This window comes from Heterodontus francisci, chromosome 24, assembly GCF_036365525.1.
Source record: "Heterodontus francisci isolate sHetFra1 chromosome 24, sHetFra1.hap1, whole genome shotgun sequence".
Taxonomy (NCBI): domain Eukaryota; kingdom Metazoa; phylum Chordata; class Chondrichthyes; order Heterodontiformes; family Heterodontidae; genus Heterodontus; species Heterodontus francisci.
In genome coordinates, this window is record NC_090394.1 from 65,394,651 (window position 1) to 65,415,158 (window position 20,508).

Consider the following 20,508-nt stretch of genomic DNA (forward strand, 5'->3'; position numbering starts at 1 on the left):
CGGCAGTGCTGTGGGTCTGGAGTCACATGTAGGCCAGACCAGGTCAGGACAGCAGATTTCCTTCCCTGAAGGACATTAGTGAACCAGTTCGGCTTTCACTTTTCCGACAATCGATGATAATTTCATGGCACCATTACTGATGAGAATACCTTTAAATTCCAGATTTTTAAAAAAATAATTGATTGAATTTATTAATTAATTGAATTTAAATTCCACCAGCTGCCCTGGTAGGATTTGAACTCATGTCCCCAGAGCATTAGTCTGGGCCTATGGATTACTAGTTCAGTGACATTACCACTATGCCACCGTCTTCCATTCGTATACGACAATGTAAGAATAATAATCAGAAGAGGATTAATTCATTATATTTGCCCCAGAAGGGTGCCTTTACCCTTTGTACTTGGGCTGATTCTGATGAAATAAATGCTGGAACTGACAATGCCTGCTCTAAGTAGAGCGCACTCCAATCTATTTTAATGAGCTACTAGTGATGAAATGATACATTCTTGCCCCCCCCCCCCACCTTCTCCTTTAAATTTCAGAAAGTTTTTTGTGGAAGGATGATGCTGGAGCCTATCTTTACTCAGTTTCACATTTATTGTTAGAGAAAAAGGATTACAAACATGTAGCTCCTCACTCAAAACCCTCCACCAGTCTCAGTAAGTTTCTGCTTATAAGTGCTCAAGTAAGACCCCAATTAACACCCTCCACCTGCATATAATTAAATAATTGATACACAATTAACAGATTAACACCTTTTACCCTTCCTTTTTTCCCGATCCCTGCTAAAGCTGGTGACTCTTGCTCACGTATCATTCTATTGGCCTGTCAATAGCTTACCTTTGTATAGGATCATTGACTATGGGTATTGATGGGCTATTCCACTGTGTAAAGCAGCACAGCTGAATCTGATTCTGTCCTTACTCAATGTCTGCACTCAAAGCTCTTTCCAGCACAGATTACTGGGAACCAACCCCTCCCTATCCAGCTGGGAACCGTCTCCTCCCTATCCAGCTGGGAACTGACCGCTCTCTATCCAGCTGGGAACTGACCGCTCTCTTTCCAGTGCTAGTCTCACCATCATCAGCATCACCATCAAGAATAACTTGCATTTATATAGCACCTTTAATGTAATAAAATGTCCCAAGATGTTTCATAGGAGTGTTATCAAATATAATTTGACACTGAGCCATATAAGGAGATAATAGGACAGGTGACTGAAATATTGGTCAAAGAGTTATGTTTTACAGAGTGTCTTAAAGGAGACAGAGAGGGTTAGGAGGGAAATTCCAGAGCTTAGGGTCTCAGCACTTGAAGACACAGTCACCAATGGTGGAGCGATTAAAATTGGGGATACTTGAGAGGCTAGAATTGAAGGAGTGCTGATATCCTGGAGGGTTAGAGGGTGGAGGAGGTTAGGGAAATAAGGAGGGCGGAAACCATGGAGGGATTTGAAAACAAGGTTGTTAATTTTAAAATGGAGGTGTTGATCAACCAGGAGTCAATGTAGGTTCGCGAGCACACTAATTCAATATGTTCACTGACAACCCAACTGAGAGCAGCTAAATCAGCTCAGACTAGCCTTTGAACAACAGGACCTGTGTGTGGCTCAGCAACACACGATGTAATGCAATGAGTTACTGAGCCACTGCGCCTATTTACCAAGAAAAATAATGACAAGTTGGACAATGCAGCATGTATAAAGTGTAGAGGTGTTCCTATGTATAGAGGCTTCACTATATACAACAATGTTCTGTGTTAAGCTTAGCACCCTCAGCTACTTTTTAATATTTTTAACGCTTTTTGATGTACTTATGTTTGAGAATGAAATTAGTATTGAGTACTTTTCTCCTTCAATTGTGGTTGTGTTCACTAAGAGTGTAAACATTGATTTTATTGTTCCTCACGCAGTAAATTCAGTTCAGCTTGCCTGCGGTCTTGGAATTAAAGTTACAAACTCCTGTAGCAAAGCTCAAACCCACAATTAAAGAGTACTGTGCACAATTCTGCTCTTCAAAAAGGATTTAGCAGCACTAGAGAAGGTGCAAAAAAGATTTACAAGGATGATACCAGAACTGAGTGGTTATAACTATCAGAAAAGACTGAAGCTCTTTTCACGAGAAAGCTGAGGGGCAATCTAACAGGGATCTTTAAAATTATAAAGGGATTTGTTAGGGTGGGTGTTGAGAAGCTGTTTATACTTGCGGGGAGATCAAAACTAGGGATCAGAAATATAAGATAGTTACTAATAATTCTATTAAGGAATTCAGGAAAATGTTTTTTTACTTAGAGAGTTGGTCGAATGTGGAACTTGCTGCTACAAGTACCTGAGGTGCAAAGCATAGATGCATTTAAAGGGAAGCTAGATAAGTACATGAGGGAGAAAGGAATAGAAGTATATATGGATAGGGTTAGATTAAATAGGGTGGGAAATGGCTTATGTGCAGCATAAACAGCATCATGGATCTGTTGGACTGCATAGCCTGACTGAGCGCTGTAAATACGATGTGATTAGGGAGTATTTTTGGAACCCGTTTTAAATATGCAGATCAAACTGTTTCAGGTGGGGATGTGACTTTCAATAATGTTACAACCTTGCAACAGACTCCAACAGACTGTTAATCCCTGTTTAATTCCTTAATCTTTTATTAAAAATATGAAACCACATCCAGTTTCTGTCGCACAATCCTTCTGGCAGCAGCTCTGCAGTCTGATGGGTAACCGAGAGTTCACATCCATTCATTCTGCTCCACCTCCCTGTTTGTATCAGGTTGAATAGGGATGTTGGCGGGGTGGGGGATTGTCTTCAGTCAGATAGAGTAACAAGAGAAGTAATAGCAACAAACTGTTTATAGCAACACAGCCACTGTGCACTCAGTCATGCTGACTTTACCATGGCTGAACAATGCTGTGGGCTGTGGGCATGCTTTGACTCTTGTTTTCCAATTGACTGCAGTCACTAGTGACCCAGTACCGGGCACGAATCTTGGCGTTGCAGCACCAGTCATCTGAGGAAATGGGAACCAAAGGCAGGGGTGAGAAAGTCAACACGCTCAAGGATCAGATTCATCGACTGAACAATGAAAACGTAAGCAGCTAACCTGTATAATGAACATGAGTCTGGTTTCTAAGTTTCTTATGTTTCTAAGTAGTACAAGAAGGTCTGCATCAAACTCTACTGCACATCATTGTTGACCAGCTGAATAATTAATAACTTGAAACTTATCCAAATTAATATTAAAAGTACTTCTGCATATTTTTAAAAAATGCAACCAGGGCTGTATTTGAGGATTTTTTTTAAATGCAAAAAAGGGTTTTGTTTCAGCAAATGAAATGTCAGCATTGAATCGCTTTTATTTTGAAACTATATTCAGGCCTTTCAGAATCGTGATGAGTGAGATGTGGTCCTGTGTTTAATTTCCCCTGACCGGTTGTAATGTATATTTATATTACTGTGATATCAGATAGAACTTGATGCACACTTGACTCCTGAGGTGTAGATACTGTGAATCTAAATCCAAAGTTAATTATCCCTGTCTATCCTCTCAGATGTAAAATATTCCACAGCATTATTTTGAAGAACATCAGGGGAGTTCACCCCGGTGTCCCGACCAATATTTATCCCTCAGCCAATATCACAAATACAAATGATCTGGTCATCATCATATGCTGTTTGTGGGTGCTTGCTGTGTACAGATTGGCTGCTGAGTTTCCTATGTTACAACTGACTGCACTTCAAAAAGAACATCTTTAACTGTGAAGGGCTTTGGGATGTCCTGAGGACCTGAAAGTCCTTTATAAATGCAAATCTTCCTTTTAATGTGGAAATTTTATATAACTAAATCTTTTCCAGCCACATTATACCAATATCATTTAGCTGCTAATGTAGTTTTTATATAGAAGCAAAAAGTACTCATGCAACAATGATTTTTGTGCTTTAGCATTGCCAGGAGCTGTCTTTGGCAGTGTTGAATATATAAAGTGGGTGTTTTTGTCAGTGTCAGTATGGCTGCGAGATGCACCATTACTCTCAGTGGCATAATAGAGCACTGAAAGATGAGTCTGTTTGGTGAAATGCCCATCTGTTGTCAGTCAAGGCTTGGAAAATGGCAATTGAAAGCGATCACCAAAATGTGTAACTTTAAAATATTTATTTTTAAATTGGTGCATCTTTTTTGAAGAAATAATACAAAATAGGGCAATTGTTTTGCTGGAATATTCCTTGAACCCACCCTTCAAGTGAGGTGTGAGCACTGTTAGTCTTACAGTCCTAGAATTACCAATCGATGTCATCAGATGTTAATGCAAATGTGATAATACAGTATTAAAACATCGCTGATTGGAAAATCTCAGCTAACTGTATTTTCCTTGAACTAATATTTTATCCCTCAACCAACACCACTCAAACTGATCTGGTCATTATCACAATGCTGCTTTGGGAGCTTGCTTTGTGCAAATTGGCTGCCGTGCTTCCTACATTACAGTAGTGTCTACAGTTCAAAAGCACTTAGTTGTTTAAAAAGCTTTTTGGGGTGTCTTGAGATTGTGAAAGGTGCTATATAAATGCAATTTCTTTCTTTTAAAAAACCCTTCCAACGGTCTAACTCTTTACTCTAACCTGTGTTGAGAAACAGCGGAAAACAAATGGTTGACCTGGGATGCTATTCCTCTCATATAAGCCGTCAGAGGATTTAATATCCAAATAATTCATTAATTTGCTTAATTCCAAACATTTTCACTCAAATTTCTTCATTCAAAGAGTTGTGGATCTTTGGAATTCTCTATCCCAGAGAGCTCTGGATGCTCAGTTGTTCACCAGATTCAAGACAAATTGATATATTTTTAGATACTAAGGAAGTTAAGGGATATGGGGATAGTGCAGGAAGATGGAGTGCCAAATGGCCTACTCCTACTGCAATTTCTTATATTCTTATTATTTTACACTGCCTCAAGCCCTGGGAAATATGTTGTACTGTTCCAGTTAATGTGGTCCATTGCTAGTTCATCATTGTATCATGCTTAGGGATTCATTAGGTGTTAGTTTGGCTCTGTGATAGCGCACTACGCCTGAATCAGGAGGTTTATGTTTGAGGTTAGGTGAAGCTAACAGAATGTGAGTAAATATGAAGTGCGAAATGAAGACTGGCAAATGTTGGCGTTCTAAATGTTTGGAGGCCTGAAAGGAGAAAGGTGCTGAGATTTGGAATGTGCAGCTAGATCCACCATTCGTGCAGCTTTGAGCCTTGTACCTACCTTAAAACCAATTAGTAATATGGTCTCAAAGAATTCACGTTGAAAGAATTTGGCTGCTTGCCTCTTAATGTCTTTGAATCAAGCTTTTACGGGTTGCAAAGCCCATCTTTGGGCGGCACAGTGGCGCAGTGGTTAGCACCGCAGCCTCACAGCTCCAGGGACCCGGGTTCGATTCCGGGTACTGCCTGTGTGGAGTTTGCAAGTTCTCCCTGTGTCTGCGTGGGTTTTCTCCGGGTGCTCCGGTTTCCTCCCACAAGCCAAAAGACTTGCAGGTTGATAGGTAAATTGGCCATTATAAATTGTCACTAGTGTAGGTAGGTGGTAGGGAAATATAGGGACAGGTGGGGATGTTTGGTAGGAATATGGGATTAGTGTAGGATTAGTATAAATGGGTGGTTGATGTTCGGCACAGACTCGGTGGGCCGAAGGGCCTGTTTCAGTGCTGTATCTCTAATCTAATCTATAGGCTGGACAATAACTGATATTCTCACTGCTTTGTAAGCTCCAATTAATTGTTTTTCCAAGGGCCCTGCCAGATTCAATAGCGTATCTTGGTGCGTCTGCTCTTGTTAATTCAAAGTTGCTTTTGTGCAATGAAAATTGGAATTACCCAGTAATTTGAATTAAGCAAGAAAAATAATTCAGTCAAGTTGGAATTCAGTTCCAAAAAAGATGGATTGTCAGCTAATTTGAACTAAGTGATTTCAAAGTAATAAGCATAGACTGAAAGTGCTCCATCAAGTCACCCCATTGCTAAGAACCTCATGGCATTTTTACAGGATTGTGTAATAAACACTGTCATTTTCAGGAGTGCTTTAACAAAAGCTTTTAAATCAATTTTTAAAACATGCACCTTTCCTCTTTCATACAACTTGCAAAATAAAACTTGCTTTTCTCCATGTTTCTGAGATGAAATTAGCAGAAGAGCGAGAAAATATTTATTAATTCATGTTATTATTTCTTTAAAGAACAGTGAATGGTCAGGTTGCCATGGTGACAGTCGTGCTAGGTTTACAGGGCCTCTCTCTGCCCACAATACACAGCACAAGGACATCAAATCACTGACTGGGTCTGCAATTATAGATTTGTTATGTTTTAGGGGTTTAAGCCAACTCTAAAGTAAAACCATAAAATCCTTTGGTGGAATAGCTTTCACTCCAGTACGTGGGGTTCTTGCTGCAATGTGATCTATCTCTGGCAGCCAACAAGGTGACATTTTGCACAGAGGATTTCACAACATTTGGCCTACTTGAGAACTCGCCAAAATTGCTGCTATGCTGCTTTAACAACTGCAAAAGGTCTGAATTAACAGTAGGCCATAGAAGCATTCATGTTTATTTCAGGGCTGTGCTACACACTTTAACTTATTAAAGTTCCGAAGAAGGGTCACTGACCCGAAACGTTAACTCTGCTTCTCTTTCCACAGATGCTGCCAGACCTGCTGAGTGATTCCAGCATTTCTTGTTTTTGTTTCAGATTTCCAGCATCCGCAGTATTTTGCTTTTATATTAACTTATTAACATGCGGATGGTTATTCAGTACTTTACCAGGAATTGTAAATCACCATTGCAGTTTGATATTTACACTATTCTTATAGGTGCAGCTGCGTGATAAGAACGAACGCTTGTATACCAAACTGGGAGAGCTTCAGGGAAAGATGGGACAGATGGCTGGATCGAAAACTGATCTTTCCTCAAAACTGGTGTTCAGTGAGGAAGAAAAACTGAAGGTGAGATTCCCCACAAACATCTCAAGTCCTGTCCACCCAGTCTAATGCCTGTCCTTGGAAGAGAGGGAAAGTAACGGGTAAAATGCATAACTGTAAACGATAAAATGGGTATCGTTGAGTGGCTTGGGGATTTTTTTGGTTTCAGGCCTGAAATAGGCGATGTATTGGAGCCTGCAGCAGAAGCTGAATGCCCAAGGCTCATCTCCAATTGAGCCTCGGACCTCATTGGTGTATCTCCAGTGGGCTATGGATGCCAATTGGGTGTTCAGAGGAGCTCTTACTGGCTGGAGGATAACCAATTTAGGTACAGAGACGTCTGATTTCTCCTGCAAGGTTTTACCAGGGGGAGGTGGTGGCGTAGCGGTAATGTCACTGGACAAGTAATTTAGAGGCTCAGGTTAATGGTCTGGGGACACGGGTTCGAATCCCACCATGGCAGATGGTGAAATTTGAATTCAATTGATAAAAATCTGGAATTCAAAGCTAGTCTAATGGTGACCACAAAACCGTCGTCGATTTTTGTAAAAACCCATCTGGTTCACAAATGTCCTTTAGGGAAGAAAATCTGTCGTCCTTACCTAGTCTGGCCTACATGTGACTCCAAACCCACAGCAATGTGGATGACTCTTAAATGCCCTCTGAAATGGCTTAACAAGCCACTCAGTTCAAGGGCAATTAGGGATGAGCAATAAATGCTGGCTTAGCCAGTGACACCCACATCCTATGAGCGAATAATAAGAAGCAGTGTAGTCAACTTTGGGTATTATAATATTCAAGCCCAATCCTGTATGAAATTGATGTTCAGACACATGCGCTTTATAGCAAGGGTCATTGCATAGTGATGAGGAGCAGAAACTTTGAATGATTCCAACCCACCACCCCTCTCCACACCACCGTCCCACAGTTGTAGTCCCCCTACCACTTCCCTGGCTGAAATGAGCGACCTTAGCACAGCCCAAGACACTGAACATGGAACCTTCATGGTCTCTCTGATTCAATACCATAGCTGACAAATCATTAAGTAATTGGTGGAGTCTGCAGAGGCAATAATTTCATTGCAGTTTCTAAGAACAATCCTAATTTTGTTCCAAACACAAGATGCATCTTTTTTTATTGTGGGATTCCGTCACTTTAGATTAATTTGCTGATTCATCCTCAGAGATTCCTTTTATGTACTTAGATTTCCAAGGATCTGATTGATCTACAAATTCAAACAAACAAGATTCAAGAACAATATGAAGCTGAGAACTTTGAGCTTAAGAATAAGGTACTCATTCTTTATTATTATGGTATTTAACACAACCTATGTGACTATTATTTTAACAATTGTAATTATTACTGTATCAAAAGACAATAAAGAAAACCAAAACTGTGAACGCACTGCTGAGCTTGATAAATAGAGGCATAGAGTACAAAAGCAAAGAAGTTATGATGAACCTTTATAAAACACTAGTTCAGCCTCAACTTGAGTGTTGGTTACTGCACTTTAGGAAGGATGTAAACACATTGGAGAGGAAGCAGAAAAGATTTACCAGAATGGTTCCAGGGATGAGGGATTTATGTTATGCAGAGAAGCTGAGGTGGTTTTCCTTAGAAAAGAGAAGGGGGTCTGGATAGAGTAGATAGAAAGGAATTGTTCCCACTGGCAGAAGGGTCGACAACTGGAGGACACAGATTTAAAGTGATTGGCAAAAGAACAAAAGGCAACATGAGGAAAAACTTTTTTACGCAACGAGTGGTTAGAATCTGGAATGCACTGCCTGAGAGTGTGGTGGAGGCAGATTCAGTCATGGCTTTCAGAAGGGAATTGGATAAGTTCCTGAAGAGAAAAATTTGCAGGGCTGCAGGGAAATGGCAGGAGAGTGGGACCAGCGAAATTGCTTTTGCAAAGAGCCAGCATGAGCTTGATGGGCTGAATGGCCTTCTTAATGCTGTAACCATTCTATGATTCTATAACTCAGCCTCTGACATCAAATTTGACAGCTTTGCCGTCACTATGATCTCCTGGAACTTGGCAGATCGCCTTCAGGGGTCAGAGAGGAATTTCCCAGAGCTGGCGAGGATTTTGTTTCTCTGTTTTGTTTTATATTCCTCTCCCACGATATTACGTGCTTGCCTAGTTTGTGGGGGGAGGTGATGGGGAAGAGGGGAAGATGGGCATGATGTTGTACACACTTTGCACTGTGACAGGATAGGAGAGCTTTGATGGACCAGATTTTCTTTTCCAGTCTGATGTTTTTGTATGCTCCTTAATTAAAAACAGCAAGACTTGGTAATTTGCTCAGGCAAATGAAGGAGGAGAAGAAACAATTGGATAAAATATTTGCAAAGAGAAAAATAAATAACCATTCAAAAACATCTAATGAAAATCAGAAAAGCAAACTGAAGATTATTTATTACTGATAAAAATCATACCTGCTGGGGTAGGAAATAGAAATTGCAGTATTGGGCAGAGATCAATATATTTTATAGAAGCTATCTGCAATATTTTCAAAAGCATTTTTATAAAGTAGTGGGCAACAGAGGGAGACCATGTTAAAGATTAACTAAGGCCTAAACAACCATGTGTTGAGAATGATGTTGATAGGAAGAATGTGTTTAAGGCATTGATAACAGCCAATGTTAAGTTGACTGAGAAGAAGAAATGAAAAAGAGAAAAAAAGGCTGGTAACATAAGTTTCTAACCATCAAGTTTGCAGCACAGGATTGGCTGAGCTGTGATGCCACCTGTAGTCAAATAGCCAGCTGTACCTTATTGTTGAGGCTCACATGTGAATATTGACCACTTGGATGAAATCATACTCCAGCAAGTTCAGGAGGTAAGGGGAAAGCAAGAAAATTGGGTGAGAAATCAAATATGGAACCAAATGAATGGGTGAACTGTTTTATTCTTAATTTAAACAAAGAATAAAATACAATGTGATCAAAGTCAGAGCTAACCAATTGAAACATAGATGGCCGGATGCAAGGTAGTACAAACCATGGGATATATAACATAATCGAGCCTTTTCATTACAGCCGTCTTGGTATTGCCACCAAAAAACAAGTCTAGGATGATCATGGGGAGAATGGTGCTACCCCAGGAAGCTCATAGTCTTTTTGCAGGGATTGTCTCAGCCTTGAGAATTTATTTCACACTATAGCACTGTGAGCCATCAGTTTTATAGCAGGTGAATTAGTTCACTACCAACAGATTATCTGGCCATTATTTCATTGCTGTTTGTGGGAGCTTGCTGTGCGCAAATTGGCTGCCACATAACACTTCAAAACTACTTCATTGCTTGCAAAGTGCTTTGAGATGGCCTGAGGATGTGAAAGGCGCTATATAAATGCAAGTCTTTCTTTGTTTCTTTTTTCTAAGGAAGTAGAACCTTAATGCTGAGAAATCTGACTCACACAGACATTATAAACTTTACAAATCTCAAGCCAGATTTCTTTTAATACCTCTGCACTGACACATAAAAGATTTTGAGCACCTTTTTCTAGGTCCTTGCATACAGTCTGTGGAAAGAAATAAATTCTCCATGACGTTAGTATGTTGCTTAGCAACAAGATGTGCAGCCGCTGACACGGAGACTTTGAATTTCTTCTCTTGATAAGAGTTGATTTGCATCTCTGTGGTTTGAGGCCTACATCTTTCAGCACCTGGCATGGCCACTAGTATGTCTCGAAATAGTCTCTTGATTTCTCCCCAGTTGACAGAAGAAGCATTCACAATGTTAGAGTTCATTTACCTTGTGCATGTGGCCAGTGAAAGGGATAATATATCAAAAGAATTGGACTTCTGGATACGGAGAGTGCTCAGCCAACTGGAGAATATCTGGAAATAGAAAAGAACATTCATTTGTTCCAATGGTAAACACCGAGCTGAGTAACTGTCCTGGAAAATTGCAATATGGATGTAAAGCAATGAATGTAACTGAGGCAGATGAAAAATGAGTGAAAGACTATGTCCACATATAATCCTAACCAGGAACAGACTGCTTCGATTGTCTGTCACTTAGAAACCATATAGAATTGGAACAATTAATCCATCTATCAAGGTCCATACCTATGTTCCAGTAATGAATGGGCAGTACTGTAGTTACCGTCTGGGGTAATTATTCGGTTATCCATCCACTTTATAAAAATCATCTTGTATTCCTATTCAGGGGAATATTTTTTTCTTTTTCCCCCAAGTTTAACTCAAATGTAGGTGCAAGTAGAAAGTGCGTTTTATGTTCGCATCTACTTTTTGACTAAAATTAGAAAAATGGAGGAATGTCTAGCTCTTTATTTTTCATTTGCAACTGTTTTCCTTTAATTATGTTTCAGTCTCTTTTACTTTATTAAATTTCACACCTGTTTCTTCCTCATCTTTTTTCAATTATCTGCTTTTCTTTTTGGTCCTTTACCTATTTGAAATTGTTATACAGGATTATTGAATGCTGAAAGAAGATTTGCATTTTTGTAAATTAAGGCTCAATAAAGCTCAATAAGTGTTATCCAGATGACCTTAACTTTCTGGCATATTAGTACAGAAGCAGAAAGACTTTCACCTACATATCAACAATGACTGCACTTCAAAGCAATTCATTGTGTATAAAGAGTTTGGGGATGTTTTTGGGAGCTGTAATAAAGCACTCTATAAATTTATTTTGTTTCTTTCTTCTCCTTTCTCTCGCTCTCCTTCCCTTTAAGAAAGGACTGAAGAAAGCTCACAGACATAATGAACAGATTGAACTGTCTTGTGGGCAGGGACTTCCTCAGGTGAACTGACCTTTGAACCAGTTTAAAAGATTGTGGAAACTTGAGTGTAAGAGGTTTTTTTCTTATATTCATTCATGGGATGTGGGCGTCGCTGGCTAGGCCAGCATTTATTGCCCATCCCTAATTGCCCTTGAGAAGGTGGTGGTGAGCTGCCTTCTTGAACCGCTGCAGTCCATGTGAGGTAGGTACACCCACAGTGCTGTTAGGAAGGGAGTTCCAGGATTTTGACCCAGCAACAGTGAAGGAACGCCAATATAGTTCCAAGTCAGGATGGTGTGTGACGTGGATGGGAACTTGCAGGTGGTGATGTTCCCATGCATTTTCTGCCCTTGTTCTTCTAGGTGGTAGAGGTCGCGGGTTTGGAAGGTGCTGTCTAAGGAGCCTTGGTGCGTTGCTGCAGTGCATCTTGTAGATGGTGCACACTGCCGTCACTGTGGGTTGGTGGTGGAGGGAGTGAATGTTTGTAGATGGGGTGCCAATCAAGTGTGTTGCTTTGTCCTGGATGGTGTCGAGCTTCTTGAGTGTTGTTGGAGCCGCACCCATCCAAACTCACTTGTATTTTAAATTCCACAATCCTTTGTTCTACTTCAGTGGATCCCACTCAGATTGCGCTGATATCCACCTCTATTTCTGACACAAATATGGGAGTCGAAGATTAACATTGGGCAACACTCGGCCATTACAACTATTTACAAATTTCACCAACTTTGAAAAGATTTTTGGAGGATGTGTTCATTCTTTTTCAGTATCAATCACGCTGATGTTTTTATTTTTGCAGATTTTAATCCTAGAAAACAGAACAGTGGAGCTTGAATTGCAGAAGGACAAAAGCACACACGAGTATCAGATGGCTAAGGATCGTCTGAGGGCAGTGGAGAAAAATCGTAAGGAGCTGGCAGATGAATACATTGTCCTGAAGAGCAATTATATGGCCCTGAGTAAACAGCATGAAAATGAGGTGGGTGCATAGCTAATGGGGCTCAAAGATGTTGAAAACCCCTCTGATAATCTGCCAAGTACCTCAAGTGTGGTCATTATAAATTTTACCCAACTCGGGCAGCTTTTTGTAAACATAGTGAAGCATTCTTCAAGTTAATTCTCATTTACCAGAAAATATTCTGATCTTAAGTCAGCTTTGATCTGAACCAATCTTTCTTTTGTTTAGTGTCATAATAAAAGGCAAATGAACTGTTGTGGAACTTCACTGCAGCTAGGTGCTACTAGCTCATTTTATGAATGCTGTACCTTGGTAAACTGTCAGTTGTAAAGTTAACTTGTGGCAGATGATGTGTGTTGCATCAACTTTTGTGAAGTCAAGTTGCTAAATCATTCTTCATCTGTAATCGTGTGCACTGCAGTTTAATTAACCGGGTTGACGTGCGTTTATATGTGAGAAAACATCAGGCTTCTACATCCTTAATTGCCCTTGAGCAGGCTGTAGTGAGCCACATTCTTGAATACAACTGAGTGGCTTACTAAGCCATTTCAGAGGGCAATTAAGAGTCAACCACATTGCAATGGGTTTGGAGTCACACGCAGGCTAGACTGGGTTAGGGTGGCAGATTCCCTTCACAAAAGGACATTAGTGAACCAGATTTTTTTTCAGATGACAATCCAGTAGTTTCATGGTCACCATTACTTATACTCACTTTTTATTCCAGCTTTGTTTAATTAATTGAATTTATATTCCCTGGCTTCCATGGTGGAATTTGAACTTAAGCCTCCAGGTCATTATTCCAGGCTTCTGGATTACAAGGAGTACTACATAACCACTGCTACCCTGCCCCCAAAACTGTTGGCCATGTAAAACGGTAGCCACATATCTACTTCAAAATCATGAGGACGGAGTGGAAAGGGAGAAACTGTTCCCATTGGTGAAAGGATCGAGAACCAGAGGACATTGATTTAAAGTAATGGGATAAAGAAGCAACAGTGACATGAGGAAAATCTTCTTGTACGCAGCGAATGGTTAGGATCTGAAACGCCTGAGAGCATGGTGGAGAGAGATTTAATCGAAGCCTTCAAAAGAGAATTGGATAATTATCTGAAGGAGAATAAAATTGCAGGGCTATAGGGAAAAGGTAGGGGAGTGGAACTAGGTGAGTTGCTCTTGCAGAACAGACATGACTTGTCGAATGGCCTCCTTCTGTAACCATTCTATGATTCTATGATGCCAATCTTGACCAGGAGGTAGAAGGTGGGTGGTTTTACTCAAATTGTGGAGGTATGCCCAGAAAAACGGAATTAGAAATAGAAATAATGAAAGGATTGAGTTGTAAATAGGGGGATCCGGGTTTGGGGAGAGTGACTATGGGCAAAAGCTAAGTGGATTCGTGAAGGCATAGTAATGGATGTCAGTGACCAAATGGACTCCAAGCTCAAAGATTTTCTAAAAGCAAAATACTGCGCATGCTGGAAATCTGAAATAAAAACAAGAAATGCTGGAACCACTCAGCAGGTCTGGCAGAATCTGTGGAAAGAGAAGCAGAGTTAACGTTTCGGGTCAGTGACCTGAAGAAGGGTCACTGACCGGAAACGTTAACTCTGCTTCTCTTTCCACAGATGCTGCCAGACCTGCTGAGTAGTTCCAGCATTTCTTGTTTTTATATCAAAGATTTTCTATATCGGCAAGGAATAAGAGGATTCAGAGGAGAGCTAAAGGCAACGTGGGTTCTTGTGTGGGAAATCCTTCCATAGTAGCAAGGACTTTGCAAGTATTAGAGATGTTGGAGTTGGAACTGTACTTCAAAGGTTTTCACAGACAATCAGAAATGTAGACCCTTGTACGTGAGCAGGAAGTGGCTTATTCACAAATTTTACAACAATTTGATGTCTTATTACACAAGATATTTAAACCTACAAACAACAACTTTTATTTATTTATTTTTATTTAGAGATACAGCACTGAAACAGGCCCTTCGGCCCACCGAGTCTGTGCCGACCATCAACCACCCATTTATACTAATCCTACAGTAATCCCATATTCCTACCACATCCCCACCTGTCCCTATATTCCCCTACCACCTACCTATACTAGGGGCAATTTATAATGGCCAATTTACCAATCAACCTGCAAGTCTTTGGCCGTGGGAGGAAACCGGAGCACCCGGCAAAAAACCCACGTAGACACAGGGAGAACTTGCAAACTCCACACAGGCAGTACCCAGAATTGAACCCGGGTTGCTGGAGCTGTGAAGCTGCGGTGCTAACCACTGCCCCACTGTGCCGCCCACTTGTATTTATATAGCACCTTTAACCAAGGAAGATGTCCCAAGGTGCTTCACAGGAGCATTATCAAACAAAGATTGACACTCAGCTACATAGGGAGATATAATGACAGGTGGCCAAAAGCTTTGTCAAAGAGGTAGCTTTGAAGGAGTGTCTTAAAGGAGAAGAGAGAGGTAAAGAGGTGGAAGATTTAGGGAGGAAATTCCACAGTTTAGGGCCTAGGCAGCTGAAGGTACAGCTGCCAATGATGCAGTGATTGCAACGGGGGTGCTCAAGAGTCTAGAATTGGTGGGGCGCAACGATCTCAGAGGACTGTAGGGCTGGAGGAGGTTACAGAGATAGGGAAGGGCGAGAATTTGAAAACAAGGATGAAAATTTTAAAACTGAAGTGTTGGTCAATCGGGAGCCAATGTGGTGTTTGAACAGGACTTGGTGCAAGTTAGGGTACAGGCGGTGTCATTTTAGATGAGCTCAAGTTTACGGAGGGTGGAAGATGGGAGTCTGGTCAGGAGTGCGTTATAACAGTCAAGTCTAGAGGCATCAAAGGCATAGAGGAGGGTTTCGACAGCAGATGAACTGAGACAGGGTAACACCCTTCTTTTTAGATGATGTATCAGTGTGAGCACTTTGATGACAATACTTTTATCATTCTCTATCCTCACACTTGATTAATATCACCAAACACTGTCATCATAATGCTTGTGAACTGCCATCTTTTTACAGGATACAATATCACTGTGAGTAGTTTAATCACAATAGCTATGGGGAAAGAACAGGGGAGTTGGGACTAATTGTCAAAGAGCCAGCAGAGACACAATGGGCCAAATAGCCTCGTCTGTGCTGTAAGATTCTAATCAGGATACCTATAGAATTCCATATCCAGTTAAATGATGCAATAGAGTAATTGAATCAATCTGCATCCTGTTACCATGGAAGAATACATCATGTTTGTTTTATACAAGACAGTGATCCTTTTTACCTTTATTAAACTAAATAAAATTGCCTGTTAAGACTTTCCCAGGGTTAATATTAAGTATTTCTCTTCACACTATTGATTAAATCTATACATTAAAATTGATAATACATTCCCAACTAGCTGTTTACAGATATAAAATCCCAGGCATGTCTAATATACTACAATTGAGGCAATATTGCTTTCTGTTGCTGTTCATTGTTAAGTCATTTCCTTGTTTGGTAAGTGGGGCCGCTGGATAACTGCTGCTCTGGATTGCGCGGCTGGGCTGCACTTTCCGCCTCATTTGCGCCAGTCGATTGCGGAATTTGGCTGGATGTGCCTTCGGAGACCACATGGCGGACTGGGTGACCCAGAGGATGAAGCGAAGCGAGCGCAACTCCTGCTATCAGCGACACTGGGGCGACCAGACGTCCCAGTTCAAGGTCGGGTCCCTGACTGAGGGCTCGGAAACCTGAAACAAACCCGTGAAATGGAAATATAAAAGCATGAAAATATGGAACAGACAAACCATTATTTAAATATCAAGCACGGGGGAAAGCCCAGCAATAACCCAGTTGCAGTGTTAAAAATATTTAAATATTAAACATGAGCAAAAGTCCAAAAAAGGGCAATTAAACTTTAAAAAAATAGGCTAAATATTAAACACGAGACAAGACCAAAAATAGATTGATTTAAAACTTTAATTGTCTTTGGCTTTGAAGTGCATTTTAAGATTTACCACAGGTTAAAACAGCAAGTTTTGAATATACTATAGCCTATGAATTGTGACTTTTTCACCCATTATGCTTTTGTGGATGCAGCTAATTATTAAATATATATTTGTTCTAGCCATAGTCTCAAAGGACCCCATTGGCATCTCCCCCCATTTGAGAGAGAGAGTTGGTAATGTATAGCTTGTGGGGCACCACAATGCAAGCATGGGACAAGGTGAGAGAGGCAGGCCTCCAGAAACTACCACAGCTGGTATGGGGATTGAACCCACACCGTTGGTGTCTCTGTATCACACACTATGGGCTGGATTTTAAGAGCCCGCCGTGCTCAAGCTCAATAAACGGTGGCCCGCGAGCACACGCCAAAGAGCTACTGCGATCTCAAGTGCAGCAGCTCATTTAAATAGCCGTGAATCACGTGGAAGTGGTGGGCTGCCCACTCTCAGCAATGGCGTCAGCTGTCTGTGCACAGTTGGTGCCACTTTTAAAGGGCAGCCAGCCCTGCTGCCCAATATAAAATTTTAAAGACATACCCCAAAATTAAATAAATAAATTTCTAACATCCTTTCCCACCCCCACAATAACAATTACATTGACTATTTGCCCTTTTCCCTCAAAAAATACTTACATTTTTGATGTGGCCTTCATCCCCCACCCCCCCAAAACTGCATAAAGTTTGAAGTTCAACCCTTCCCACCACCCCCTACACCCATTACATTTATTTGACCCCACCCCATCCGCACTTAAAATCTTACCCCCTCCCCCCTCTCCACCAGTCTCATGCCGCCTTTCCCCAGACGGGGAATTGAAGGCGCAGGAGTGCTGGCTGCTGCGCCAAAGATCGCGGCGGGCCCTCAAGATTGCAGGTAAGTCTATGTAAATGTATTCATTTGAATATTGTAATTGAGGTCCCGTCGCCCAGTGGCGGGGGGCGGGACCGCCATGGAGCCTCGCCGCCGCCCGGAGGATTGGGTGGACCCTCCCGGCGTCGAGGCCATGGCGGGCCTCTTCTGGACCCATCTTCAGGCTCCCCCCGCCACGGAGCCCGACTCTGAGGGCTTGGTAAAATCGAGCCCCGAGCTGTCTAGCCAACCAGGCCCCCATTAAATATATATACTTTGTGACAGGTTGCAAAAAACGATGAGCTGAGCCTGGAGCTCTTGAACTTGGCCAATTCTAGGAATTCGCTGATCAGAAAGCAGGAGGCGTATGCGAAATCCCGAGCTATTTATGATGAAGCTGCAGCCGAATTAACCAGAGTAAAGGATCTTGTTGCCAGGCTCAGTAGCCAGAAGATGAAGGTAATCTTTTCACTGACACCACTCAATTACATTTCCCTCACTGGGGCGCACGGGGTCCACGCAGCCTCACACATTTAGAAGCAAATTGCTGCGGGCTGCGTTTAACGCAAGTACGTAAGAGATGCTGCAAGTGGTTTCACAACAACACTGACCTTGTGGGAGGAATCCGAAGTTGGGGCCCATCTGACTCTGAGAAGAAAGATGCATGGGTTCCAAGAAAGAGTAGCCTGTATCTCCAGAGCAGTGTTAACCCTGATTTACAAAGGTTTTAGGGAGTACCTTAGGTCTTTGTGGTGCTTTTTAAACCTACCTAGAGTTAATTTAAATGTTTGGACAATGTAGAGACTTCCACCTGTACTGTCTAAACATTCAAGACTTAGATATCAGCCGTGGCATAGGGGTTAAACATTCGCCTCTCATTTTTTTTCTTTATTACATTTTACCTGCTGGGAGAGGAGCTGCTCATGTATCTTTGCATGTGTGAAGCTCTCTCCTGGACAGGAGGTCCAGCCAGATTGTCCAAACAGGATACTGTCTGCCTGCAGTTATTGGTAGCTGCAATATAAATGCAGTATCAGCCAAGGCCTATTGAATTCGTTCTATGCTATAGATCAAGAAATGCATAAAGGTTGACTCCAATCTGAAATAATAAGACTGGATAGGAATAAAATTGTGGCCTGCTTGCAATTTGGATCTACCAGGCCATGGTGTGGAATGTGCTGGTTGGATGTCTGTGCATTTAATTGCAATACACTAATACATAAAAGCTTAATTAGGTCCGTTGAATTTTTTTTTTCTATCTCTAGTAAACTCCTTACATAAAGTGAGCTTTATACTTTAAGTGTTAAAGTAACAACAAAAATATGCCATATGTTTCTGATTGGGTCAAATAACCATGTGATGTGCTCAAACGTATGTGGGGAAAGCTTCTAGCAGCCATTTGCTTTGTCACCCACTCTCCTGTATATCAGTGCAACAACACATAATTCAAGAATTTGAAAGAAACATGTACAAAACTTACCAGTACAGTTACCCATTACATCATACTGCACATTCACCATTACTGGCTCCATAGGTGTCCCCGTTTGCAACAGATTTGGCTGCTCTTTCTGCTCTATTGCCAGAGGTATTTTTCTCTTGCCCTTCTCTGCCACATTAACTCTGCATCCTCAGTATTGCTTATATGATCTGCCTTTGTGGCCTCTATACCCATGCAACCTTTGACCCCTCTGCATATCTGAAGCCTGACTGTCACAGACTAATGTTGTCAGTATCAGAGGCATTCCACAGTCTCGCCTCCACACGAGCAGTATCGTGGGAGATCACATAGTATTAATAAAACGAAACAACCTGTTGTTAAAAGTCAATGCTGCAGCTATTTTTTCTGGAATCTGATTGGTACATTAGCTGAAGTCAATAGTGAAAGTCCATTATTTGCAATCTGATTATTTTGTGGTAATAATCAGTTCTGATGAAAGGTCACAAACCTGAAACGTTAACTCTGCTTCTCTCTGCACAGATGCTGCCTGGCCTGCTGAGTATTTCCAGCACTTTATGTTTTTATTTCAGATTTCCAGCATCTGCAGTATTTTGCTTTTATTATACCATGATCCTTCAGATTGATTGGATTGGCCTCCACCTAACCCTCCGTCACAAGCTGCCATCCCCAGCCATTCCAGAACCCACTCCTAGACTCAGGCTGCACTGCTCCTGTCTTGGGCTGCTCTCACGTTCTCTGGCTGTAAGCTGCTTTCCTGTACTATGGATGTCTTATCATTTTATTTCCCAACTGCAAAACAGTTCTTAGTTTAACGCCAATTGCACTGTACTAATGGCCCAGGCTTTTTGCAAGTTTAAATCTTCCTGCACTCATTGTATGATAGCTAATATTACGTAGTATTTTCAGCACAGAAACAGGCCATTCAGCCCAACAGGTCCATGCTGGTGTTTATGCTTCACACGAGCATCCTCCGATCCTTCTTCATTTATCATTCTATTCCTTTCTCCCTCATGTGCTTATTCAGCTTCCCCGTAAATGCTATTCATTACTACTGCTTTTGGTAGCCTTTCATAATCTTAAAGCTCTTGATCAGATCACCTCTCAGTCTTCCCTTTTGTAGAGAAAAGAGCCCCAGCTTGTTCAGTCTTTCCTAATAGGTATAGCCTCCCACTTCTGGTATCATTTTAGTAAATTGTATTTGCACCTTATCCACGGCCTTTAAGTCCTTTTTTTTAAATATGGAGAACCGAACTGTTCACATTTGTGATGTTGATCAGCTATTGTCAGCAAGTGGTAACTTTACAGTATTACAAAAAGTATAAAAATAAAAGCAAAATATTGCAGATACTGGAAATCTGAAATAAAAACAAAAAATGCTGGAAATACTAAGCAGGTCTGGCAGCAGCTGTGGCAAGAGAAGCAGAGTTAACGTTTGATCAGGTCACTGACCTGAAACGTTAACTCTGCTTCTCTCTGCACAGATGCTGCCAGACCTGCTGAGTATTTCCAGCATTTTTTTGCCTTGATTACAAAAATTACATGTTGGGTGGGGGTTCCCTGTT

The 20,508-nt window shown here is 41.3% G+C and overlaps 1 protein-coding gene across 6 annotated transcripts in view; it reads left to right on the plus strand.

Moving 5' to 3' along the window:
* The window catches only part of ccdc78 (coiled-coil domain containing 78), a 52,546-nt gene that overhangs the window by 16,696 nt on the left and 15,342 nt on the right, over positions 1 to 20,508 (plus strand). For all 6 annotated transcript variants that reach the window (XM_068056441.1, XM_068056439.1, XM_068056438.1 and 3 more), the window contains exons 8-12: positions 2,957 to 3,088; positions 6,851 to 6,982; positions 8,163 to 8,249; positions 12,510 to 12,689; positions 17,773 to 17,946. In XM_068056441.1, the coding sequence (XP_067912542.1) occupies positions 2,957 to 3,088; positions 6,851 to 6,982; positions 8,163 to 8,249; positions 12,510 to 12,689; positions 17,773 to 17,946 (705 nt within the window). The remainder of the gene's footprint in view (positions 1 to 2,956; positions 3,089 to 6,850; positions 6,983 to 8,162; positions 8,250 to 12,509; positions 12,690 to 17,772; positions 17,947 to 20,508) is intronic.